The 27,605-nt window shown below is 39.0% G+C and overlaps 3 protein-coding genes across 5 annotated transcripts; 2 read left to right on the top strand and 1 right to left on the bottom strand.

Moving 5' to 3' along the window:
* The first annotated feature begins 2,407 nt into the window (after positions 1-2,407).
* Positions 2,408-6,658, top strand: LOC110377652 (uncharacterized). Of its 2 annotated transcripts, none has more exons than XM_021336606.3 (6): positions 2,408-2,568; positions 3,618-3,819; positions 3,890-4,128; positions 4,422-4,641; positions 4,818-5,003; positions 6,137-6,658. In XM_021336606.3, exons 2-6 carry the CDS (start codon positions 3,618-3,620, stop codon positions 6,445-6,447), a joined length of 1,158 nt encoding a protein of 385 aa, XP_021192281.3. In that variant the 5' UTR covers positions 2,408-2,568; the 3' UTR covers positions 6,448-6,658. The 2 variants fall into 2 exon arrangements, with proteins under 2 accessions (XP_021192281.3, XP_049697721.2); XM_049841764.2 differs by lacking the exon at positions 6,137-6,658 and adding an exon at positions 5,315-5,626.
* On the bottom strand, positions 6,648-14,623 carry LOC110377651 (dnaJ homolog subfamily C member 3). The gene is made up of 11 exons (XM_064034645.1): positions 14,392-14,623; positions 14,189-14,299; positions 13,758-13,852; positions 13,406-13,510; positions 11,286-11,486; positions 10,868-10,993; positions 10,473-10,697; positions 9,881-9,998; positions 9,177-9,309; positions 8,415-8,544; positions 6,648-8,214 (listed from the first exon to the last, which is right to left on the bottom strand). Exons 1-11 carry the CDS (start codon positions 14,468-14,470, stop codon positions 8,059-8,061), a joined length of 1,479 nt encoding a protein of 492 aa, XP_063890715.1. The 5' UTR covers positions 14,471-14,623; the 3' UTR covers positions 6,648-8,058.
* A 424-nt stretch (positions 14,624-15,047) lies between these two features.
* On the top strand, positions 15,048-17,196 carry LOC110377665 (large ribosomal subunit protein eL33). 2 transcript variants are annotated; one of them, XM_021336626.3, is made up of 4 exons: positions 15,048-15,136; positions 15,359-15,585; positions 16,394-16,624; positions 17,122-17,196. In XM_021336626.3, exons 2-4 carry the CDS (start codon positions 15,361-15,363, stop codon positions 17,143-17,145), a joined length of 480 nt encoding a protein of 159 aa, XP_021192301.1. In that variant the 5' UTR covers positions 15,048-15,136; positions 15,359-15,360; the 3' UTR covers positions 17,146-17,196. The 2 variants fall into 2 exon arrangements, with proteins under 2 accessions (XP_021192301.1, XP_021192302.1); XM_021336627.3 differs by lacking the exon at positions 15,048-15,136 and adding an exon at positions 15,138-15,178.
* The last annotated feature ends 10,409 nt before the right edge of the window (positions 17,197-27,605 follow it).

Raw genomic sequence — 27,605 nt, forward strand, 5'->3', positions numbered from 1 at the left:
CATAGTTAGCAATAGTTTAGCACAGAACCGGGGATTGTCCTTGGGTACATTTCTATAGTGTATACAGGGATAATCGTCGGTTTTGTGTCGCCATTTCATTAAAGTTGTCTCAAAAGGGCTTCAGCGTGTTGGCTTCGGCCCCACGTTCGCCTTCCAAAAATCCGGGACTCTGTAGTCCCGTGGTCGGTTAGAGACATACAAGATAATAATAATAATCATTTATTTCAATCCATACAAAGATCATAGTAGTTAGTATAGTGTTAAACTTATGTTAAGTTTGTATTGTTTTTTCCTTTCTTAATTTTATATAATGGTTATCATGTGATAATGATATTGTATACATTCTGGTTCTTCAAACCTTGCAGACAGACATGTGTTGCTGGGGAGTTTGTTGCGCCACTTCTTCTTCCCAGCAAAAACACATAGGAAGTGGTGAAGGGCGGGCGTTTTGGGGGCTGTCTTTTGTTTTTGACGTTCGAAAAGTGCTGATTTATCAGCCTAATTTGAATAAACGATTTTGAGTTTGAGTATAAAATACAAAAACATCATAAAAGTCAATAATAATAGTAGAATTAAATTAAATTGTTACTTATAAATTAAATTGTTATTGCTACGTTGCAACTGTGACCACATTAAGCATGCAACAATGGTTAATGTAGTGACAGTCGAACCTCTCAGCCAACATCCTCAAGATGGTGTTGGAGCTGGCGCGCACTCTGCGTACTAGGGATGTGCACCGCTTTCGCATCGTCGCATAGAAGCAGTCAATGCGCGACTCGGCGAACATCCCCGACGCACTGCAGAACCGAGGCAGCCCCAACAGCATCCTGTAGGCATTGTTGAATTGGACGCGTAGGGCGCTGTACTGTTTTTGAGTATAGTTAGCCCACAGGGCGCTTGAGTAAAAACAAGTGCAATACGCTCTAAAAAGAGTGTTTTTTACTCCCTTCGATCATCGTGAAAACCTGCGAGCTATCATGTTCGCTCTAACAGACAACGCCCTACGCTCCCGCTCTAAGTCTGAATCGTCCTTCAAGTCAGAGGTCACCAGATGCCCAAGGTATTTAAAAGTGTCAACCCTTTTTAGCGGTACATTATTTAATTTGATGCTAGGAATACTATCAGGACATTTACCCCTTGCCCGGAAAACCATACACTCACTTTTCTTAGTGTTGTAGAGCAGGCCATGACTGAGAGCATCATCATCCTCCGAGCCTTTTTCCCAAACTACGTTGGGGTCGGCTTCCAGTCTAACCGGATGTAGCTGAGTACCAGTGCTTTGACCATGACTGAGAGCATATTCCTCACAAATGCCGATCAGCTTAGACAGGCCACACACCGAGGCGCTCAGCAGCACCATGTCATCCGCATATCTAATGTTGTTGACACAAACTCCACCAACATGGCATCCGACATGCGTGCTGCTCAGCCTCTCGATGAGTGCGTTTACATAAAGATTGAAAAGCGTTGGCGAGGTCAGCCCCCCTTGCCTCACCCCGCACTCCAACCTGTATGGCTCAGACAGCGTCCCCGACCACCGAACTACGTTGACCTGGTTCCCGTACCAATATTTGAGTATTTGAATACATTCGCTTGGCAGGGATGTATGGTTAAGTTTATCCCAGAGGATATCATAGGAAACCAGATCAAACGCCTTCGAAAGGTCGAGGAAGCAAGCCCCCCAGGCCATCTGTTGTGCGAGCTATGTGACAAGCCCATATTTTATAACCATTAGGTACAGCTCTTGTCATACAATAATGTGGACACATTTGGTCCAACCTGTACCTTTCACATAATTCTAAAATTCGCAGAATACCTTGCATAAAAACTTTGTTCGGTTTGTTATTTCTAGAAGTTCGATTCCGGGTCACAACAAATTTAGAACAAGGTGGATAAAAGTTACATTGGTTACATAACCCGGCTTTTACTCATCTCACTATTCAGAGAATTTGTAGAGGTAAGTTCTTGATATTTTCATCATTCATCCTCCGAGCCTTTTCCCAACTATGTTGGGGTCGGCTTTCAGTCTAACCGGATGCAGCTGAGTGCCAGTGTCTCTACAAGGAGCGATATTTGTGATTTATTTATTTGGATTTTAAACAGAGAATACACTGATTGCTGTGTATTCTCTGTTGTACACGTTGATGAAAACATCAAAAGGATAAGAAATGGGAATGTCTTTAAATGATTTGCGCTAGTCGCAATTGCGAATAGCGTAATGCATAGAGCTGTTACCCAAGTAAGAAGAACCTGTCTACATTTTGATTAAAGTCTGTCAATGCCAAGTGCAAGAAGATAGTCGACATCTTCCATCACCGACACATCCGCGTTAGCAAAACATGCGAGCATACGTCACGGCGACTGTCTTGTATACAATGAACATTCCCCACTTCCTCGCGTGCGGCAATTTCTCCACAACACAACAGTGTGCCGGCACGCGCCTGCGCGGACACCACATCGATACCTCGAGCTCACCCGGCAGTCAGCCCGCGACCACCGACAACAGTGAACTTATTGCCAAATATTACCAGTGCTCATAACACCCGCTGAATTAAAGGAGACACGGAGGTAAGTCACTTTCTACTTAGATCTTTCGTGAGTCGCGCTTGTGTTAATTAAGCATGCATAGGTATCGAAAAGAAAGTTCTTAGACGTATACGTAGAGTATGTTATTAAAGTTTTACTTATTTACTTGATTAGGATCATGAATTTTGTTATGATGAATTAGATTTAGTTTACCTATAGAAAAGAGAAATTTAGTATTTCGTGCAACGTAAAAACGATTCAATCGTTATTGTTTAACATCAATCCTTTCGGATCGAGAGAAAACACATTTGTTTGTTTTGTTATTGTTTAGGAAGCACTCGACAATTGTTTGGCTCTTTACTTATTTCATTAAGAAACCAAATTCTGCCTTTAAATTAGCTGAAGTCAGAATAAAGTTCAATCATTACAGCTGCGTGGTTCTTCAGCCTCGACTGCAATGACCGATTTGATTGACGGTTAAACCAGTTTATTTACGAGTCCTTTGCCTTTGCTACTTTATTATTATTGCCCAATGTGATAGATTGGATACGTATCGGATTTTGACCTCACTGTATTAGGACTGGTACTTACCTACCTAATATTAAGTTCTCCATAGTTTTTGATGACTCTTTAGCCCATTTAGGTAATTACCGATAAGGTACGACGATGTTTAAAAAGTTAATGAATACCTATCTGCCTATACCGATTGCACACTTCCATCAAGGAACTGCATAATGCAATGCAATCAGAGCGGCGACGGCGAGTCGGAAATACCCGAGCGTCGATAATCCTTGTTTACCTGCGGCCGGCAGCGCTTTCACCGGCGCTTGCGCAACCGCCGCGTGAACCCGCGCTGACCCCGCGCGTAACATCGGTAATACCGCGGACCGAATTACTCATCATTGTTTTGAAATAAGTAATCTAGGCTATTTGCGAAAAAGGATGTCGGCTGGTTAGGTACGCACGACGCGATGGTTTCGAAAGACAAACATGACTCATCCAAAGGTGTAGCTTTTCCATACAAAGTATGATATTGAAAAACGCGACATATGAGATAAGCGAAGATTTCACGTACCCCTCACATATTGCAGATGTCGCTGCTATCGCTTGCAGCGCTGGGCGTGCTGTGCCTGGCCGGCGCGGGCTCCGCTAAGCACTCCAACAGCACTGTAGTCGACGAGCGTTGGTGCGGCGTGGAGCAGACCACGTGCGGCCTGCATGACGACGACGGACCGTGGATGGCCATGCTGCAGCAGTGGGCGCTTGAAACACATGGAACGAATGAACGACATGGTTAGTAACTTGTAAGTCTTACCTACGGAAACCAGGTTAAAGTGTGTGGCTAATGTAGTTTCATTGTCAGGTCGCATAATGGCGCTCCCGCCGGCACAAGGCTACTACGTGTCGGACCGCATGGACGGCACGCTGCTGCCGCCGCCGCCGCCGCCGCACAGCAAGCACCCGAACCACCCGCAGCATCAGCCGCCGCTGCCGGCCGGCGCGCGGCCCTACGACGAGTGGCAGCACGCGCCGCCGCTGCACAGCGGGAAGATCGTCAACCGGCCACCCAACCCGTATAAGGACAAGTTTAAACCCAGCTATGTGAGTTGTTATGACATTCAATTACCTACCAGATCCTTATTTTACACTTAATGCCTATAAGTTCATGCTTTTACTACACCGAAACCAATGAACTTATTTTGGCCTTGGGATTAGGATATTTTTTATTGTTTACAAGATTTATTTAACTTGAATTAGCTTACCTTGTTAGTTAGCCGGGGAAAATCGTGTAAGATTTGTTGAAACCACTTCTTTAACAAAATTTCGTATCAGTAAAATTCGCTCTTATCGTTGGATCATCACATCACATCAAGTTATGTATTTGCCCATTGCAGCCCGCACCAGTGCAGAACCAACCAATACCCGTGCACAGCAGCGGCCTAGACCGCGTAGACGAGAACCGGCAGCCGCCACAGAAGCAGGTCTCCGAGACCGACCTGTACCTGCTGGGCGCCATCGAGAAGCTGGTGTGGCGCGCCGACATCATGGAGAAACGTCTGCGCAAGATCGAGGAAACCATACACTACATGGTGGCTGGCAATGATGCTAAACCCGGTCAGTCACTTCATTTCCAATTATATTTATTTATTTTACTGACTTGATATAGGTACCTATAAAAATTATGATTCCTACAAAAGAATGCAAACTTTATTAACTTTCGACATAGCTACAAACAACTTTCGCCATTGTAGAAAGTTAACTAAATGTCACACGACACACGTGATATTCAGAGCCGTGCGGAGAGAACTACACGCGCGTGGGCGGCGGCTGCTACCACATCTCGTCAGACAACGCCAACTGGAAGGGCGCCAGCTACGCGTGCCGCAAGCTGAAGGGACATATGCTGGAGCTCGACTCCGACGCGGAGCGCGACTCCTTGGCGAACAACCTCTTCGGCGATAACAAAGGATCTAAAGGTAAGCCCCTGAAATTCAACACGCTGAAAAAATTTACCGGGCCAAAATGTCCTCAGTAGAAGGCTACTACACGAGGCTCAATTGGTAACGAGGCGAAGATTATCCATAATGCCCTATTATTCATTCTGATCGTCGCCTCACTGATAATTCAGTGGAGCTTGGGCCTAAGGATGAACCTTACCTATGTGAATGTGAAATAGCTAGCTGATGCTGCTGCTTGTTTCAAGCTGCAGCTTTTGCGCTTTTGTTGCCCGAACACTCGATAACGCTGAAGATCTAACATATTTTTGTTCTTTTTCCTGCTGCCAAAGGATCCTATCGTTACAAATACAGACGAAACCAAGGAAAGCCGCCTCAGATGTGTTCTCTTGAGAAATGTATCTGGTTATACAAATACTTGCGCACCTTGCTTTACCTTACAATAGCCTCCATCGCGTACACTGTCTATCAGATCATATCAGACAGAATGGCCAATGGCGTCATAACATACAATTTCGCCAAGATTTCACTCAAGCTGGCTAAAAAGATACATTTATCACCACTGTTCCCGATGCAAAAGATGACTAAACGTATACCTAAATAAGTTATTTATACATATCTCAAACTTCAAAGGTAAAATAATACGTGCTAATTGTATTATAAAACAATATAGTCTTTTCAGCCAAATCAGGGCTTCGATCAAAGTATGAATAAACACTGAACCAGTATACCAGGGTTCATTATCTAATACATAATGTTTAAATGTAATAGTCACATAACTTAGTCCCGGTTCCATTATATACACACTCTTTTATTCAATTCATGGAGCAGGTTTAGGATAGGTTGGGAAACAGGTTTAGATCTACAGAAGGGGTTTCTAATAAATATGCGCAAGCGCATACAGCTTCAAACAACAAGGCGGACTGTTAACGTAAGTTTAGCTATTTAGCACATTTTTTCATAGTGTCATCATAAATACCGATAATAACGTTAATTGATAGAAATTGTATCATGTCAGTATATAGAGTATAGACTTGACTTACTTGCCTGAACTACTTTTTGATAGGCAAACAATCTGTAGTTATTAAAATATAGTGAGATGTAGCTACAGCAATATTGAGTAACATAGATACTAATGGTATGTGTTCGTGTAGCAGTGGAGTTCTGGACGGGCGGGCTGAACCCGGGGCTGCTGTGGATCTGGTCGCACTCGGCGCGGCCGGTGCTGAGCAACGCCACCACGACGTTCAACATCACGGGCGACGGGCGCTGCCTGGCGTGGCGGCGCGAGGCGGGCGCGGCGCGGGCGGCGCTGCGCGGCGCCGACTGCGCGCTGCGCCAGCGCTACGTGTGCGAGAAGGCGGAGGACAAGGAGAAGCTCAGCAACGAGATCGAACGCGTCGCAAGGATGCTGCGGACGCCGGGGGGGAGGAAACCAAAGATATTGTGGACTGACGAGCCCTGAGACCAGCTCTTAGGGTCTAGGGCTATTTACTTACCTTGTATTTTTAGACTTAATATTTATTGTAATATTTATCATTAATAGACTGTAATAATGTTCGCGTATCTACTATGGATATCATAAGGTATTTAAAACCTCGATATGACTGCAAAGATTTCTGAACGAATTTAATGTTTGGATCGAATAAAAAATAAATAAACGTAAACGTTTTACACTATCTTATATTATTCCTATAATATTTACAAAGTTACAAGAAATCACAACAAAATAACTTATTAGTAAATAAATATTTATTTATCGACTGTTAATGCGTAAAGCAAAAACCCTTGTATCTCAAACATTTGAATATTTCGTTATTATTTGAACCAACATTGGCTAAAGTCTTGGTTTACCACTGAACCTACTTTGGACAAAATATTGGCAGGTGATTGTATACAAATGTACAACTGGCCACGGCTGAGTGATACCATTGATTACAGACAATTATGATACACCAGCGAAAAACCCGAGGTAGAACATTTCATATTAGTTGCTGCAGTGACAAGGCTGACTGTGTTGAACCACAGGCATGTCAACACCAAACGTATACAATTAACTTAACATTGTAACTGCATTGATATTGTCTCTGTTCAGAGAAGGGCACTTGGTGTCTGCGTCAGCGCATCTCACACATAGACACACCACGCGGGCTCGGAAATATTTTCTAAATTGTATTTTATAGCTCATGTAGAAGGAATACCAATTTTTACAAATTTTATAGCTAGGTTTGTAGTGTTAATATCATTAGTAAGAAAACATTCCAAATGATGCGATTTCGCCAATTAAAATTATTTCAAAGCATACAAATTCATAGCTTAATGAGCTGGCAATCTTCGTTGATTTGATTAATTTTAACAATCTTCAAATTATTTTGGAGATCAAAGTAAAGTACAAGAACAAAAACATTTGTTCCAACTAAGAAGTAAAAATTCATGATATTTCTCGTATAGAGCTTAATTTTGTGATTGGCTTGCAGTAGCACGTGTCATCATTACAATGTGTAAAGTAGGAGCCAGACTACGACCGCTTAGCTCTACCCATTATAATGACAAAAAGCCTCTTTATAAAACCCCACAATGTATTGTAAGCTAGGATCGATTTATAAAATTACACAATATTTACAATTCGGTGGGCGACAGAACTAGTTGATTTAGACAAGAGTAGTGAATGATAACAACTGATATTTATTATTATATCACAGTTACATTAGGTTCACGAAGTACGCAATGTACAGGTTCTGTCGCAGTCTTGGATAGTCGCCGACATATGGCATCGCACTCGCACAGGTATATACACACTCAGTAAACTGTTCATTACAGACTTTGATTCAGTGTTGCCATTTTACACTCACCAAGATAAATGGGATGTCTTTGGAGTCGAATTACATGATGGCGTATTCACACATCTGTTTGTTTATTTTTTGTGAAGTTGCATGACATAATTATGTAGTGTATTTATTAAAGTAGGTACTGTCTTACATGGCTGTGGAGGCGTAGTTGGCATTGTGTCTGTATGAACAGCTTACTGTGTGTGTAGTAGCGTGGTGAGTGTGTTGTTGTGTAGTCAGTCGGTGTGTTAGTTGAAGTGGAACTTGAACTGGAAGGGCGAGCCGTGCTGGAAGTGGTGGAAGGGGTTGTGGAAGGGTCCGCCGGGCTGGCCGCGGCCCGCCTCGGGGTCCAGCGGGTCCGAGCCCGCGTCGAACATCGCGCGCTTCTCGGGGTCTGTCAGCACCTGCACATTTAAACAACCTAATTAGACGATCTACGGCCACAACCATATTAATTGAAGCACTTTTTTTTTGTGAAAAATCATAAAATTATCGGCGGTCCTTAATTTTGCAACTTTTTCAACGAATAATTAGGAAGGTAATATGGAAAAAATAAGTCTGAAATAAAGAATTTGAATTGAATTGAATAAAAGTAGTGTAGTACCTCCTTAGCGGCGGCGATGTCGATGAACTTCTTCTCGGCGAGTTTCTTCTCATCGCCCTGGAAGTTGTCGGGGTGCCACTTCTGCGCCGCCTTGCGGTACGCCTTGATCACCTCCTGCTTGCTCGCTGATCTGGATACACACATAAAAACATGGTTACATATCACTTTAATATCAATTTATATTTAAAAAAAACTTTGTATTGACATATTCATTTTATTTACTTGTTCCTTTACTCCAGGCAAGGCAACTAGGACCCATAGAAAATATTATATTCCACTAAACAAGGACTTTTTACTGCAAAGTCTCTACAAACACTATCCGTCTTACCACAAAAACTTTTAAACGTCAGTTTAAGACTTGTCTAAAAAAATGACAAATTATGACGTTGACATATGGTTCATTTTGCAGCCACAATTTTTTTTAGACAAGTGTAAAACAGGTGGTTAAGTTTTTGTAGTAAGGCCATATCCGTCTTACCACAAAAACTTTTAAACGTCAGTTTATGCCTTGTCTAAAAAAATGTCAAATTATGACGTTGACATATGGTTCATTTTTCAACCAAAATTTTATTAGACAAGTGTAAAACAGGGTTTAAAGTTTTTGTAGTAAGGCCATATTTGTTTTAGTTGTTCACAACAATAGTACAGCTACAAATTAGTTTATTAGTTTTTAGTAATTCATAAGTCGAAATCGTAACATGTAATAACTTTGAGATCAAGTGACTCGCAATATGTAATAACTGTGAAAAACTAGTGACTTACCTCTTAACTCCTAATATTTTGTAGTAGTCCCTCTGTTCGGACTGTTTCTGCAGTTTCTGCGCTCGGCTCAGCCCGTCCTTCGCTCGCTGCAGTCCTTCCTCTAACTCTAGCGCTTCCTTGAACGACTGGATGGCTGGAGGGAGGAGAGATATAGCTTAGTTAAAATTACTTATAATATGTTTTTGTTAGATAGTAATTTAGTGGAGAAGGGTAGGTAAGTAGTTTTTTTGGGATTTGAGTGAAAGCATGGGAAACAGCAAATATTTCAAACTGTCGTAAAGCTTCTCCCATGCGAGCGCAGTGCGCGAGCGGCCTGAGTCAAGGCGTATGCCGCTGTTACAAATGACTAAAGTGTTGGCAAGGCATGCTGCGTCTACGCAACGCACACATGGCGGACAGCAGTCCTAACACGAAGCGGGAGGGATGTACTCGTAGCGATGTCTGCTCAGCTATGCGTTAAACATTTGCGTTGCGACGATGTAACGTAAATATTGCCTGTAGTGTGGTCCTGACGCGTCGCTTATTGTGGGGTTGCCTTCAATAACTTTATTCATTTGATGCGTTCTCAAGTCAGTAACGATATATAGATACACAGACAGATAACATTGTTGAACAAAAGTTCTGCGTTGACTTTCAATATATTGCGCATCAATCGTTACTTAGTGTTAACATGGTTTAACAAATATAGCGTGCACGATGCTCACCATCGTCGAACATGTCGAGCCCCAGCAGCGCGTCAGCGCGGTCGCACAGCACGCGCGCGTCGCGCTGCAGCTCCAGCGCCGACCCGCACGCCGCCAGCGCTTCTGTGTGCTGCTCGTCCTGTACAAACACAACACGATACTGACTAGATACTCCTCACTTACTTATCTAATAATTAATTCTATATGAAACATAAGGACTTCTTATAAATTCTGCCAGATATTACTAAATTTATCAGAAACTATCAGTATTTGACCTGTCAAGGGCAGTAAAACTGATCAACCATTTTTAATCAACCCTCAATATAATAGCCTGTACCCCTATTATTATGACCCCATATTCCCCCATATTCTTAATAGCCAGGAAATATTGGTAAATTCTCAAATTACTACAGTTCCGTTCTTCTCCATAGGAAGCTACTTTTGGAATGGGCAACTAGAATCAAACTTAGTTATAATTTTGACGTACATAAGTGCTTGTAAAGGCCTACATGAAATAAATGATTTGATTTGATTTGACAAACCTTATACCCATACCTTTCAAATTTTACAAGTAATAACTAGTTCACAAAACTAACCAAACAACATAACTAACCTTAGACAAACAGCTGCAGAGCCACTTCCTGGCCTCGAACACAACTAACGTGACTTCATCCTCGATCTTCAGCACCTTATTAGCAGCAGCCACACAACCCGCGTAGTCTCTCGCCTCGCTGAGCTCCTCACACTCCAGCAGAAGCTTGTCCACCTTCTTCACCTTCTTGTAGAACGGGAAGCACTTCTTGTGCTCCGGGTCCAGTTTCAGACATTCTCGGATTTCCTGCAAAGAAATGTGAATATTTTTTTTTTTTAATTCAAATAAAAGAACACTAAAAATGGTCGCGTTAAATAAGACGTTATTTCAAAAATGTTGCCTAAATAAAGGTGACCAAGTTTTATGAACTCTAACTGAGCTTAGTAGATATTTTTTCATGTGTTGGTAATACGAACCTTTAGCGCGTCGCTGACGTGCCCGAGTCTGTACAAAAGTGTGGCGAGTCGGTAGTACCCGTCCGTAGAGTCCTGTTGCAACCGATTCACGGAGCGGATGTCTGACACCGCAGAGAATAAGTCGTTCTGTAAACAATATTACATCTTTAGCATTGAGGTATACAGTTACTAGTCGCTCAAATAGCTACGAAACAAATATCGATAGACTAAATATGAAGATTCTATAATACATCAAGTTCAAGTGCCGATGATTTATATAAAATCGAAGGTCCTCTTTTTTGATATAAGGGCAGGTGGATTATAGCCTATATACGATAGTTTGGTGCGGGACGCAGACCTGCCTAGTTCAGGGTAAATTGCAAAACTTCTTGTACTGAACAGTTTAGTAAAGAAAAGTTGATGTGTTGATGATACAGACCAGCGCTATATAGCACTCAGCGCGGAGCTGTCGGAGCTGCGCGGACCAGGGCGACACGTCGAGCAGGCGCGTGGCGGCGTCGGCGGCGGCGCGGTAGTCCCCGCCGCGGTAGTACGCCTCCGCCAGCCGGAACTCTTCGATGTACTCGTCGATCTTGTGGTACTGGCTTATAGCTTCCTCGTTGTAAGGCTCCGCGTATGTCTGCGGACAAACAATACATTCATTATTTATTTCTGAATAAATCTTAATATAGTTTTTCATACAAAACTGTGGTTGGAGTACAATGTTATTAATAGTTAACAAAAAAAACAAGTTAAATCACTGTGTGCAAATCTGTACGGTATGGGATAAATGGTTATGTATTATAATTTTTGTTTTATCATGTAAAAAAATTAATAGATTTACATAACAATCACCAATACTTTGAATGACATAAATTAACAGTTTGGTATGTACTCATTGTAAAAATCATTATAAAACCATTAGCGCGGCAATGAGTTGACAATCGCTTTATCGTTCGTGTGCACGATAACATGACCCGCTATGAATGTAAATTACACCATAAAGATGATAAAAGGCTCATAATAACATTAGCATTAATAGATATTTATGTAATATGCGAACAAAACAGTGCATCCTTCCGTATTTATAAAATAAAATCGTAAAAAATGCTAAAACACTGCAGTCATTCTACTGTTCTTGTGGCATTACACAATATTAGGCGCTTGTGTTCAAGACTGCAAAATGACAACAAAAGAGCTGCCAGTGTCAAGGTTACCACGAGCGACTGATCAGCTGACCAAACAAATAATATGCGCGAACAATAACTACGTGGACGCAAAACAAACAATGTTACCTATTTAATAACTTTTTTCATGACATTGCACATTGATAAAATAACTAAACGACATGCAAGTAAAAGTAACATGACAAAACCATTGTCAGGAGAAACTGATATTGATACTATTATAAAATTCTCTACTTGAATACCATTTATTCCCAGAGAATAAAGGATAAAAATATCTAAGTATTATATTTTTTATATTATGAATAAAATTCTTCTTAAGTTAACTTTCCAGTTGATAGTATTACCAAACATTTCATGGTTTAATAGTTTACAACATGAATAATTGAGCAATAACATACATTCGCCACACTTGCCGCAGGCACGGCCACGTAATATTTCGACACACATTACGTTATTATTTTTAGTTTTAATTCGAAACTAACCTAAGCATAGCCATTTGATAAGACCTTAGCCTTAACATTCTATGTGGAATTAACTTTTTGTCGTCAAATCATTCGAGCGAGAGTTACGACTCTTTGAAATGAAGTTTTAAATGTTGCAGACAAATAAAACCTTGATTGTATTATAGAACTGAAGGAAACTGCAATGATAGATTTAAAAACTCGTAGTATGTAGCCTGTATATTACTCTGCTATACCTATCTACATTAATACATACGATAAATAGTAAACACTTTGTTTCCCTGTACAAAAGCTCCAAAACTACAGAACTTATTGAAAAATTCTCATTTTTACAAGATTTATTTAAATTCAACAATCAAGTCAATCAATGACAAACATGATATAATATTGGACTGATAGCTTATCTTATCTGTTTCATTGTTTCTCACTCAAGTACAGTAACTGCAGTTGCAGAATACCTCAAAATATTTTTTTAAATACTCGCAAAACTTCCAGAATAATCTTCCAGATACATAGTAGTGGTAGTTTGGTTGTGTGGGCCCAATAAATCTTTCTTTTAGGCAAAGTAATAATAAAACATTTAACTACTTTATTCAAACTCAAAGTTTCTAAACCAAGATCCAGCAGTTCATAAGCATAAACTAGTTTGTTGTTAGCAAATAAAAGGAGTTCATTATTTTGCTAAGTGGAACTAATGCGATTTTTCAGAATTAATAATGCTCACTTTTGTTTGTTATATGAAACCTATGCATTACTGTGACAGTGTTCATCATGCAACATTTTAAATATAGTTTCCTCTTGTCAACAAGCTACCTACTGTTACAGATACTTGCAATACAATGTGTTTCAGATGACTTGATGCTTTGTCATGAGATTAGTTGGCCTGTGTGACCTACAGATAAGATACTCACGACTTGTAGGTAATCCTCCTTGGCATCTGTGTACTGTGCCAGCTTCAGGTATACGTTAGCTCTGTGCAGGCGTGCCGCTGTGAAGTCAGACTTTATCTCCAATACCTGGAAATTGTTCACATGATTACTTCTGCTAGTCATATAATAAATTAACACTTTTTTAAATAATATTTTGTAGGACACAATTTAACTGAAAAAATGAAATAATAAATATCCAAGATAATTTAGGTTAACAGATTAGGCTTGAGCATTTTAGAAATTACTCTCCAAGAAACATATTTTAATTATGTTTTGAATTAACATAATTTAAACAGTTCTTTCATATTCATGAATGAATTGAAGTGTACTCTACCTTAGTGAAGTCTTGTAGAGCAAACTTAGCTTTCCCTAGTGCATAGTACACGGTGCCGCGTTTGAAGTATGTGAGGTAGTTGTGTGGGTCTCCTTCTGCAGAGCATACACAATGTATACATTAATAAGTAATTATCATTATCACTCAGAGTGCCAACTTGTCAGTTATGATGACAATACACAGGTGTTTTGGCTAGTATTCCAGAACATATAATATTCTGTTTATTATTGTTTTTAGATTAAATTCAAGGAGTCTTTTATCATTGGAATAAGTCATTCAAGGGTGTTCCCATTTTTTTTACATGATATTGAGTCAGTATCAGTTAATAATTAAATGCAGCATACCACAACAAGTTACAGGCAGAAAGGGCTGATGTTGTGTACAACGTTGACATGTAATAAGACACGTACGTAGCACGAGCAGGCACTTACCTACGGCGGCGTGATAGTGTGTCAGGGCATCAGAGAGCTGCCCCCGCGCCAGGAAGTCGCGGCCCAGCTCCAAGTGTTTGTTAACCTCCGCCGGCGTCGCACATTCTGAAACTACACATCAACCACTCAAAACACGTACTTTCATACAAAAATCGACAAGATAATCTGCTGATATGCAGGTTAAAATTTGTAAAAATACACACATTCTAACATTAGTTCTAGCACTAATAAGACAAGGCATGGCGTGACTTTGTTCCAGTTGATATTCACTAAGTAGTCCATTATTAAAAGTTAATGTAATTACTGCAGTCTTTATGGCTAATTCACAACAATTCAATTTCAATACAAAATAATTATTTGACAGAACCACAATCCATCTTTCTGAATCTTTCGTACGTCTCTTTTCGTGGTTTTTTCTGATTGGTCCAAATCAGACAATAAGTTTAGACAGCAGACAGATAACCAAATTAGTTTTGGCTTCGTACACAGATAATCAAGTGCTTTTGTAGATAACTTTTAGGTAAGATAAGAATTTCCATGTAAAAAGGTCTAAGTTGAATGTAATGAAATATATGAATAGCAAATTAATTAAGCTTTTTTGTTATACTTTGATGTAGTTATAAAATTATTCTTTTTACAAGTTCAATAGGTACTTCGGAACGCAAAATCTGAGATGCCATATAAAAAATTTTAAAAAATTCTACCATTTAGCAATATACTATCAGTTTTTTTTCTAATAACAAATAATATCACAATGGCTCTAATAAAAACATAAATTAGTAAAAATGTAGACAGTATTTTTTAATGAATATTATTTAACTTTTATATCTGTCTGTCTGTCACAATTAATTTTAAAATATTTTGCCTGATTTTAGGTGAAAGGATTTTAAAGTTAGAACTGGCAATACCTTAACCCCTTCTTTCATTTCCTAAGGAAAATAACAAACGGTTAGTGTGCTAAATTTTGTTGAAAATTTCTTTTTATTTACGGTATGGACGAAAAATAAGTGTTAAGCGAAATAATATAATAATGGATAAATCCTCCAGAGTACTCAAAAATGTTAGATTTGTTTTAGTCACGGAGATATATCGAGATTAGTGTCGGTTGTCAACATAACCTATCTTGCAAAGTTCGTGGTTGTTTAACACTTGGTTAAATTGGTGTTTTAGGAATGGCTGACGCAGCGCCATCGACAGCGCCCAAGGCAAAAGCGCCTAAAACTAAGGCGCCCAAAGAAAAGGCACCCAAGGCTGCCCCCGCGGCGCCTGCGGAGCCCCCGAAGGCGGTGCGCAAAGTGTCGTCCAAGCCCCGCCACGGCAGACTGTACGCCAAGGCAGTGTTCACAGGATACAAGCGTGGTCTGCGCAACCAGCACGAAAACACAGCTCTCCTGAAGGTAAGTCGATGACCCTACCTATCAAAACCTGTCTATATCCATGAGGTAGACCATACTTATGACTTCTTATTACTATGCATACCACCTTGCACCAGTGTAAATTGCACCAGTGTAAACTACTGGTAAATCATTCTGACTTAGTCTGGTGCTATCAGGCTAATATTCGGTTACCCAAGTTGTTTAGTAGAAACCTAACCTCTAATCTAAACAATTTCAGTATTTATCTAGAAGTGATACTAAATAGAAACAAGATTTGTATTAAAGGTTATGTATGTAGTTGTGATACATCATTAACTTTGCAGATTTTCACTTCCAAGTCTTTCTTTAATAAGAAAAGCACTCATACATTTACTTGTTTAGTCTAAGTGGACTGACATTTAAACTAAGTGCTCTATTCTTCAAGCAGGTGCAATTTGAATTGAATGTCCTCAATTTATTTTAAATTTAATTAATTTATCTTTTTCTAAATTAAGATACATTTAATGTATCTGAAAAGAAACAAACTTATCATCACCAAGTTTGCAAAACTGTCTAAGTTATTGCAAAAGCACAAGTATCTTGTACTTTTTTTATTTTACATATTTCAAATTCAGAGTAGGTAATATTATCAGTTATTTAATAAGTATACAAAAGCAAACCATATCCAGGAATGTTAAATAGGTTTTTTTTTTTATGGATTTCTCAATGATGCTTATGACATTTGAAACCTGAACCATTGTGTGGACAAAATTTTACTGAGAATACCAAGTCAAGTAAATGTCATACAACTTCATCAACCAGACCTAATCATTACATCATAACTTTACAGATTGAAGGAGCAAGGAGCCGTGATGACGCAGACTTCTACGCTGGCAAGCGTTGCGTGTACGTATACCGTGCCAAGAAGAGGACACCCATCGCTGGTGGTCCCCGTGGCAAGAAGACCAAGCTGCGCGCCATCTGGGGCAAGGTGACCCGCCCCCACGGTAACTCCGGTGGTGTGCGCGCTCGCTTCCGCTCCAACCTGCCCGCTCAGGCCATGGGACACAGGATACGCGTGGTGAGTACACTTTCTCTGCCTTACAAATGTGTAACTTAACTTTTCAATCTATAATGGAATCCTGAAATTTAGCTGAAGGAAAGGAAAAAAAATCAAAAAAGTGACTTAAATTGTAAACAGTCACAGAAACAGTATGTAATATGTAATTGCGTGTTCCTTCGTGTTTCGTAAAGTGCCATAAATTGCTATCATTTGCATACCTCTGGCAGTTGTTATGGGTACCAAAGGTTGTTAGGGAACTGGGTTGTGGTGGTCAGGAATGCAGGCTCTATGTAAAGTTCTGGTACTCCAAATGCATCTAGTTAAACTGGAAGCCACCCCAGCATAGTTTAGAGAGAATTCTAGGCAAATCATGTATGTAATTGCATAAACAGTCAAGATTATTTACTTCTAAGTGCCTACTCAAATGGAATATAAATGTAGACAAACTGATACATCAACTTTATTTTATTTAGAATCAATTCCTAGTAATCAAATGTGCTCTTTCATTGTTTCAGATGTTGTATCCCTCCAGGATCTAAGCACCTTCCTGTTAAGTAATATAAGCGTAAAATAAAAACCCAAAAAAATTCTTCCCTTGTTTTATTCATACAGCATCAATATTTTTCACTATGGGTTCGGTTTTTGAAAAATATCTACCGAAATCTAAATAACTAGCTGATGCCCGCGACGTCGTATTCATGATTTACTCCTGCATCCTGATCCTCTTGATCATCTGGATCTCTCTACAACATGGAAATCCGAATAGTGATTTTCACACAAGGCAATGTAAAGATTTCTTCCGTAAAACACTCGTGGACAACAGATGGCGTTAGTGGCGTAAAGTTGCTGCTGGTAGACTTCAAAAAATGTGATAAAGGTTAATTTTTTCAATAATAATACCCTCCTCACAATAATTATTTGGATTACATAAAAGTTACCAAAATAATGCAGATTTATTTACTTTATTGTGAGTACATAAATATTATGTACAGTCAACCTCAGGTCAGTGGTAACAGTTTTATAGGAAAATCGTACTTATTACTATTGAGTTAAGGTGCATGACAGTTACCACTGATGTGCGGTCTACCGTACCTATTTTATTGTGAGCTGACTGAATTCGGAGCTTCGAATCGAAACTGGTTATTATGAATACATACCTATATGTTACCATTATGGAATGGAATGCTGGATTTTCGGTAAGAGAGGAGGAATCACTCGTCACGTCTGAAGGATAATGGGAAGCTACATTTGGACAGAGGACAGTGACATAGAATACAAAATTAGGGATTAAAAAGAATTAGCATATAAAGCCATAGTCACAGGCTTAATTCTGAATTAATAATTTTATGTATAGGTATTGAAACTACGCGATCAGGGTAATAATCCCATAGTTAACAACCTTCTCCCTTCATTAGAACGCGGTTTATAATTGGAAAAGTCCTCATTAATTAGGTAATTTAATTAACGTGTCATGGTAATTAAATAAATTACGCTTTATTTATTTTAGAAATATTTAACCATATTGTCACGAGTGTGTGCCTGCTTATATTTATTTATCACATAAAAACGACTGTACGGTCTTTGATACACTTCAGAATAACATAAAGGATAAGTAGGTACTTTTTATATGGGACGGGAGACACCATAGGAACTAGCTAGTTCTAAATAAATGTTGCATCACCAGTTTAGACGTTTGTCTTGCATAATACGATGCGATATTGTTGCACTGTAGTGCGCTTCTTCTATTCGTTGTAAACGACGTTTATGTGGTTGGCTTCACCATAATACCCCCTATTGTTACTTTCTGCAATCACGTAATGTAACGTACCATCAATTCGTGATGTCACGGTGCCCATGGAAGATTCCGTGTTGGTGCATTGTTTACGCTGACAATACGACGCATATTACACATTGTTTATAGAATTGTTTGCAGCTACTTTGTGCTTGTCCAAGCATAGCGGAAGGCCACGAGGGTAGATGAAAGTGGTGGCATAACTGAGACGAATGTAGCTGAAATGGTCACGTAAAAAAACGCATGGAAAGTATAAGAAGTATATTAGCCAGAACGGATTCTCATTTTTCTCGGTTCGAATACTGGTCGCCAAGATGGAAGAGAAGTAAAAACTGAAAAACAATTTGCAGTACCTAGGTAGGTAAGTAGTACCTACTGTTGAGGTTAAATCTCTGACAATGGCTCATGAATTTCATGCGAATTTACAGAACAGTCGGCAGATAACCATCTTGTATCGTAGGTTTATTAATAGTCACTACCGAGTGGTGATTACATCTAGGATCCATCCATCTCCGTTACATGGCAGGAGGCGGGCGGCGTGTGTGCCTGAAACGTGCGCGTGCGCTTCGACACGTGACAGCGGTTTAAGTGTAATATATCCACCTATGTAGAATCAGAGATTATGTTTTGATTAACTTGTTGCAGATTTTCACAGATTTATTGTTGGCATTATCTTAGTTATGAAAAAATGCTTTTGCGTCTAATCCATGTTTACACTAAGAGTCAACTCCATAATATCCACATAAATATTAACATAAAATATTAACATAAATAGTTATATTACATGGCTGTTAATAGCTATTAGCCTACCCATTCGATAAATAGCTTTGAAAAAATAACTAGATTTCAGACGAAATCAATCTCAATACCTACAGTGAAAATTACAATCCACGCACGATTCGGAGAACTTCTCTCTCTAGACATTTTCCTGAAGTGTTGTTTGAAAATTTACAATCAGTGAACACGATTAATTTACGCAGCTTATGTGCTTTCTTGTACATATAAGTAGGTAGGTACCTACCTTTTTTTTTTTTTTATCGACGTAAAATCATCAAATGACCCCTCCCGCTGTGGGTTAGCAGCGGTGAGGGAGTGTCAGACTCTTACTGACTAAAATCGTCGTGTTCCGTCATAGGCCTTTTATGTACCAGGGCTGCGGTATCTCTTTCGAACAACCCGCAGCCCCGGCAGACAACCCGCAGCCCCGGCAGAGGTAGGTACCTACCTAGAATTGAAATGAGTCAAACTCACATTCTTGGTGATGTAACCCTGCACCTAAATCGAGGGTAGTCCAGCTGACTTTAAAGTATGAAGAGCAGGTTTAACCTTCTACCTATCAGTTACTTTTGTCAGTATGTTATAGGTACTTGTTAAGAAAACAAATATGTTTAAATAGGTACTAACTCAGGATTGTGAGGCTGTGGACGACTTTTCCCCATCTAATACACAGTTAGACTGTACTGCATACTTAGGTAGGTAATATTGTGCATAAATAAACATAATTTCAAAGCAAGATGGCAAGAGCGCCGTGGCTGACCACCGGAGCGTGACGGTGCACTATTCGCAATTATACTGTCGCAGTATGCATGAATGCTTTGAATCCATATTGGCCTTTCTCATTTCCCATGTGGATTATACATGTCATGAACTAGAATTTGAAACCAACTACATAAAGCGTCAATTTCTGCTAAAAAGGCCCTTTCAAATGAAGCAGCAAAGGATTTAAATGCTGCAAGCATAGATAAGCTTTTCAAAGTTTCATGCATTGTTTTGACATTGACCTATACGTGAAATAGAAACGTTTGACTTTGGTTTGTTATTTTCTTACATGAAGCTAAGTTCTTTGATAAGTGTCGATGTTCTCGACACTTTACCGTAGTGACAGCTTAGTGATACGGGTTGTACTTGTAGAGAATTTCAATAATATCGTAGCATATGACTTAACAAAGGCATTCTATGTCATAGATTCCTAATGTAACAATCCGTCGCTCCCGGTCTAAACGTCACTTACGATGATGGAAAGCTAGTTCATCGCAATTTCCAACTTAAGGCGCCTTCATCTATCTTCACCATATCTCCATTACTGCCCATTTCGACGTCGAGATGAACCATTTTATCGGAAAATATTTTAATACCCTTCCGTAGCAAGGGGATGATAGATGCCGAGAAGGTAGATTTAACCTCAGAATAGTCGGGTTGAAACAATGCATTGCTGTCTATGTAACATTGAATGTAGATAGTGTACCTGTGCGGTGCGCAATCGATACTGTTCAAGTAGGTATTTGTGTCACGCGGCTGGCGCTCCAGTTCTCGACCAGTGGGTCAGGCTGCGGACCCTTATCATCGCGCTCTGCTGCCTAACGGGGTAAGTAGGGCTCGTAGATAATAGACAGCCACTGTCTGCCGGGACGTCTGTCCCGCCTGTAGGTACCTATAGCATTGACGACGAATTACGTCACTGGACATAGACGCATACGAATGCTAACCTGTTCATAATGTGTGAATTAGATTTCGGACCTCAGGGAAAAGCCGATTTGTTTATTTAGTTCTTAAAAACGTGAGGCCTTGAAAGCAGTTAGGAAACTTGAAACACATTAAATAATAAGGAAGGAGATAATTTAAATATCCTCGAGTACCTAGGTACTCGCAAGTAAGTAAATAAAAACACAACAACTACTCCAAAAAAGTTTTCAAGATATACCTACGTGTAGATATAAGTACTGCCGGTACTATATGCATACATTCGAGTTCAATTAACTAAAGCGAACTAAATACATACTGTGTAATCTATGTATGAATAAATATTCAGCAATCGGTGGTTAATACAATTATTGCCACAATGATTGTATCGATATAATTTTACGATGTGGTCATCACACGCAGCGGTGAGGGTGCAGCGGCTGTCATTAACAATAATTAGCTGCCTGAGTACACAATTGTTCAGTCATTTGATACACAAAAAAGTTTATTTAACTAATGATTAATATGACAAACATTCACTCTGTGGAGGACAGTTTCGGGTTTTCTCTAATTATTGTTGGTTCATTAGTGATTAGTCGTTCTATTTGTGTGGAAAATACTAAAACATCGATTGTATTGTTTGTATCAGTTTGATGTTGTTAGAATCAATTATTGAACATAAATAGTTGACCCAGTTTTCATGTTAGTGGTCAGAGCCGTTATGGATATGATGAGCACAGCGTTACCTGTGTTCTAGTTTATTGTTATTCAATATTCAATTGTTTTTCATTTGTGACTTTGTTTATTGAGAAAAACTATTGAAACCCTACTTTCAATGGGGTGTAGGCTTACTTAGTTTATTCTTCTCCTATTTGATATGTTCCCCTGAAAAGAATTCATAAAGTTCATTCAGGCCGCATTTGATAATTCAGATGGAAACTATGAGTCCTGTGGTCGGAATCAGCATTTTATGGGCAGCACGGATGTCCAATGAAACGAGAACAATAGGCGTCCTTCGTCCTAGAACCATATTACTTGTACCACCATACTTGTACCCTAAATAGTTACAGTGGTAAGGTTCGTCAGTATGTCAGTGTGTGCGTGACGCAGGTCTAGGGACAGCTGATGGCAGATAGGGACACAATGCGCTTCCTCTGCTCTGCGCAGTAAACACGTCTACAGACAATAGAACCTTTGTCACTCGCACCTACTGTTAACTCTGTAGCCAGAGACGTTCCTAGTATTTATCTTTGTATAATTTTAAGATAATATCTAGCTTTAATTTTACACACTATGTTGATAAAGAGACATAGGGAGTTGAAGGTAACTCAGCATAAACTGATGTTCTTAAGATTGTGGTGAAATTTTCCGTGCGAGGATGCTCTGACTTTCCGAGCTATAATTCCAATATTCTTTGAGGTCCTGGTCCTGTTGTTGTAAATCAATTCCAGCCAGTTCTTGTTCGTTTACTCGGCATTTAGATTTCTTGTTTCAAGTGTTTCTTCCCATACAACCATTTTTGGTCGCAGATATGATAAAGATGTAACAAGTCGCAACAGTTTCGTAACAGGTACGACACAACGTGACTGTGTAGGGATTAGCTTTTATGTGTTGTAACGGTTCAGTAAAAATGTGACGGAAACTAGATTCAGTAACTTTGTGTGGTCGCTGTGTCGATACTTTACAGCTTAATTTGTAACCACACATTTTAGAAACTTTGCGTTTGGTTTGTAACCAGTGAGCAATGTTGACACAATTGTGTTGTAACTGGGTAGTAACATGGTGTAGTCGATGTTCCAGAACCCTTTAACACATTTAAAACATGACGAGAGCCAGTTATTCTCAAACTGTCTATGTTTTCTGCCGTTAATAATAAATAACCAACCATTTAATGAAATTTAAAATGAGTAAACAACCAAAAACCTTATACGTAAATTCCGATGGACTTCAACTTTTTACAGAAGAGTTAAAGAAATAAGTACCAAGTCCCAAAATATCTCTGGTCCCTAATTGTACTCGTACACAAGTTTTTCTTTATTATAATAATATTTTTTTCATGATGTTGCATTGTTGGTAGGGCAAATTGACGGATACCCATTTTATTGAACTTAAAACTTATTCTTTTCTAGGCCATTTACAGGAAAACAGTACGGAATTTAGTGGAGGGGCTTAGTGGTATCGTCCCTAGTGCCAAAGTTTCAACTTTCGAGCTCCAAATCGCAGTTTTTTCTTTTTCTCGGCCAAAACAAGACGTCTTCGTCTTTAACCCAAGTACTCGGCACAAGCGATATTAATTCTGATGAACAATGCAAAAAGGCATGTTGACTTGATAAAAACTTTGGAAAACACTGTAACCAAATATTAAGAGAAACCATCTTAAAAATCTAGTAATTTTGTAACAATTTACCGTAACATGTCGACACGTGTCGACACATTATCGTAACTTTGTGACTAGTTGCGACGAGCATATTTTTCATAACAAACATCAAAAATGTTTTTTCATAGTTCATTATTTACCAATTTAATGAGTAAATCTTGCTAAAATAATTTGTATTAGGATTAAAATATTTGATATTGTATTTAAATGGAAGCTATTGAGCACTCGATGTGCATCATTTTATATTTTTATTTTATTTAACAAAAGTTTTTCTTTCGCCAGAATTATTAAAACATGATATTACGGTGGCGCGTTGGAAATATCAACATATTCAAAGAAATTACACAGTAAACTTTTTTTCCCAATAAGATTTGAGCATTATAAACCATATTAATTAATGAAAACTAAAACTTTGTTTACTTCATTATCATACTTCAACCATCATTTTGGGATTTCTTGTATTTTGTATTATTCGTCGTGTCACTCACGCACGAGCCAACGAAATTGATCGAACGAATGAATGATTGAATGATTAGTGGGATCTCTGGTTAAAATATGGTAACAATGTTACGACACGGCGACGTAAATTAGAAACCAAATGTTACTTGTTTATTGTGTCGAGATCTTCCCCATTTTTAGTTGCAGCGACGGCGCTAACACGGAACGTCGACGAGATTATGTTTCGAGATAGATCAGTGTCGACACTAAGTGTCGAAACGGTTACGTTATGTTCGCAAAAATGGTTATATGGGTTTGTACTTTACGAATGTCACCGATACAGTTTTGGCATACCTACAAATCATGTATGCCATCTAATCATTAAGATTAACAGTTCCATCAATTCGGTTCGTCGGTGAATAAGTGAACAAGGTATCAATGCAGTCTGCAGATGCGGCTGTAACAAGTACAACCTTATTAGATGAAGTATTGTTGTGTGTTTGTCAGAGGACCGTTAGGGTATCGTTACATTGCGTGAATGTGACTCATATGTTGTTCATTAAGGACTGGCTTCACGTAAATAGGTATGCGTAGTTACTTTGACAATCGATAGGGTGCTTCTTAGTTTGTTTGTGGTGGTGATAACCATGTTGGCTGTCGGTAAGGATACCTACTAGATTTGATTGTGAGTCGGGAAGTATTTCTGCAAGGGCATTTGGACAAGGACTCCTTATTGTTTTAGTTTATTAACCTACTGATTATCTATTCTTTTGTATTGTTAGGGTCCAGGCCCAAACATTATACTTGTTTGAAAAAGAAATTGCTATGAAGAGAGGTATGGAGAGTTATTGTAGATGTATTAATGTTTTAATGGATTAAAATATTATAACAACAAGTGTTTGTACCATCAATCACTTTCTGTGCTGTTTTATTCACTTCATCATTTTGAAGAGACATCGATCCTGTGCTAACCGACCAAATATTCTGAACTTCACTTTATGCCATCTCGTAGATATTATGATCGTATCTCGAGAGATTACATGTCAGAATAAATGTAATAGCTGTTCCATTCATAAGTAATTTGATGGATTTTATAAATCGTTTTATACTTACATGTACCTATATTATTGCGGCGGAAAAATAAAAGGCAATGTTCTTTAATAAAAGACTTCATTCATCTCATAATCGTGTTTGTACTTAAGAACTAATTACTGCCAAAGCCTGTTGTTCAATTAAGTCGTTGTACGGTCTAAGATTATCCTTCAATCCATTACTTCATTAGCTGTTCAGTCAAAGACGTCAGTGCTATTAGGGATTCTGCCGGGATCCTCGTTATCTAGATAATCTGTCTGATGATTGTGCTGCCGATTATCAGCCGGATTACGTCAGGCTTCTTTCCAGAAACTGTGGGATTATCTCGTTGTAGAACAGGAGTATTGTAGGTGTAACGCTGCGTGCATATAAATGAACTACTACTGAGGGAGTTGTGACAGTGAAAAAGTATTGAACACTAACAGGTTGGGGTCCTCAAATGAACAGTTTTGAATCTCAACAAAACCGTCGAAACGTCTTATCCCTTGGTTGGTTGCTTTTTACGCGATTCAGATGAGTAGTCAAAACAGAACAATTTTTGTGGTGTCTAACAAATAAAATTAACTGTGAGAATTCACGATACGCAGCTCTGCGGGTAATTCTTTAGCCACTGTATTTTAGAACTATTTTGTTATATTTATAAGGTAAATAAAATAAACATAGGTACCTAAATATAAAGAGTGATACCTGCTATAGTTAGTTTGTATGCAGCGAGCCTTAGTGAACGTTCCCCAGGGACCGCAAACAGACCACTTAGGAGTTTTTGCGTAGTTAGAGGCCGATAAAATGACGCCTGGATACGTTACAACCGCAACCACGATGTTTACGCCGGCACAGCATATGGTGTACTCTGTGTAAATAAACAACGTTAAGTACTCATAAATTAAATTCAAGATATTAAATCAAGAAATCTACGTTTGTAGGTTATTAAAATTGATTTATGTCTCTGCTATTTGTTACGGTATTTACGAAACAGCTGCTTGAAAATCATATTTTTTAAAGTGTACTATTCTGGTGGCTTGACCTCATCATTTTTATCAGACTGCAATTATCTATCTATGTATAAGTTATCTACTTCAGTATCTAAATGAAATCTTAAATAAATTAAAAAAATTGCATTGCAGTTGAGGTGTTGCTCAAAAACAGTAGGTACTGACAAACAGGTGAGCACTTTCCCAAGCAGCATTTTAGTGACTCACCTCTGGGATTGAATAATGAGAGGAAGGATGTGTGCTAAGAATAACTGCGCGGACGCCGAATTGGCGGGATCCTGTGCTCCGCGCTATTCCTGACGTGGATGCGTAGGCGCAGGTCATTATGGAGCACCCACCGCGTATGGGCGACACTGACTGTTTGTTTACGAACTGTGGCCATGAACACGGACGGCCATGAACTTCTCTGGGAGCGTTACTGTAACCCATATTAGTGTTAAGGTCACCCTTATTTAAAGTCGTATGATTTTTGGCAATTTTAGCCGGATAATGTAGGTAGTCACAAAATTGCATAGCAGGGTCTATGCATAGCAGGGACCTGCTATTCATTCATTCATACCAATAGGGCCTGCATTTAATTCATAGCAATTTTGCGTGCGATCGAAATATTATAAGAAGCTCGGTGCGACGCTCCTTCTAAAAGACTGAATTCCTTTTATTATAACGTTTCAAATAGCACAGTTTAATGCAGTTGAAGTATTTCCCTTTGAAAGTAACTTCTCAACTTGAACGTTAGTGGTTTCATTTGACAAGTTGCGCTACGCTTACAAATGAGATCTCGTATTTTATTACAGTTATAATTTGAATTTTATAACGAAGTAGGTTTTATATTGGTCTACCTATTTCTTTACAAAGGAATAGGAAGATAATTAAATATTTGATTACTTGTACCTAGTTGCTGGATTTAAATTATCATTCATTGCGCCAAAGTCCAAGGTACATTACATCATTATCTAAACTCGAAGGATACGTTATTATATATTTTCAAAAGACCAAGTGTAATCGTGTTAGGAATTAGTTTTGAGGAAATGCACAGAAAATTATACTCGCAAGAGAAGTTTTCTACTATACAGATCAACATCATATTGATATCTGTTCAGAACATGTGCTTGCAGTAATACCCGGTGATTATCTGCTGCACATCTGATCATTTGTTGCACGTGCGGAGTCGCTCGTGCGTGCGACGCGTGCGCCCGCTGAATAAATTACTGCTATTTTGTAAGATGAACGGCTTTTTCAGTGATTCAGCATGTGTAAGAAGGAGCGGTTCTGATGTTTTATGATGATCTAGCAGCTCACAGTTTTTTTTTCAAACCAAAGCCTTAAGAAGCCCCAGTCCCAAATCCTTTGTAGTTTAAGTCAAAATTCATGAGTAAAGTGTGCGTGTTAATAAACTGCGAGACATCTTTTGAATTAATATTGTTGAATAAATTGACAAATACCTATGTAGGAAAAGTATCAGGATACTGCATATGTGTCTCTAGAACATTCCACTTAGTACCGACAAACCGTTTAATTTGATTGAATCAAGTGCGCCGGAGTGCGGCCCCCTGCCGCGGGTCTGTGGCCACGCCCACTCATCTGCGACATTGTTTTATTTATAGATATGAGTTGTGCTCATCTGTGCGGTATGCCATTATGGCATAGATTTTGTGACTCACTACAGGAATCATGTTAGAGCAAAATTATCATTAATTATTTGAAAGATTGTAGGTATGCTGTAGAGTAGACAAACATACTTACTAATTTATTATATCGTAGCCCCCATGAATACCATTTCTGTACAAAAGATATTTATCTCTGTAACAGAAGTACCTAATAAATATTTCTGTCTCCTTCCTTTTCATG

This window comes from Helicoverpa armigera, chromosome 5, assembly GCF_030705265.1.
Source record: "Helicoverpa armigera isolate CAAS_96S chromosome 5, ASM3070526v1, whole genome shotgun sequence".
Classification (NCBI taxonomy): domain Eukaryota; kingdom Metazoa; phylum Arthropoda; class Insecta; order Lepidoptera; family Noctuidae; genus Helicoverpa; species Helicoverpa armigera.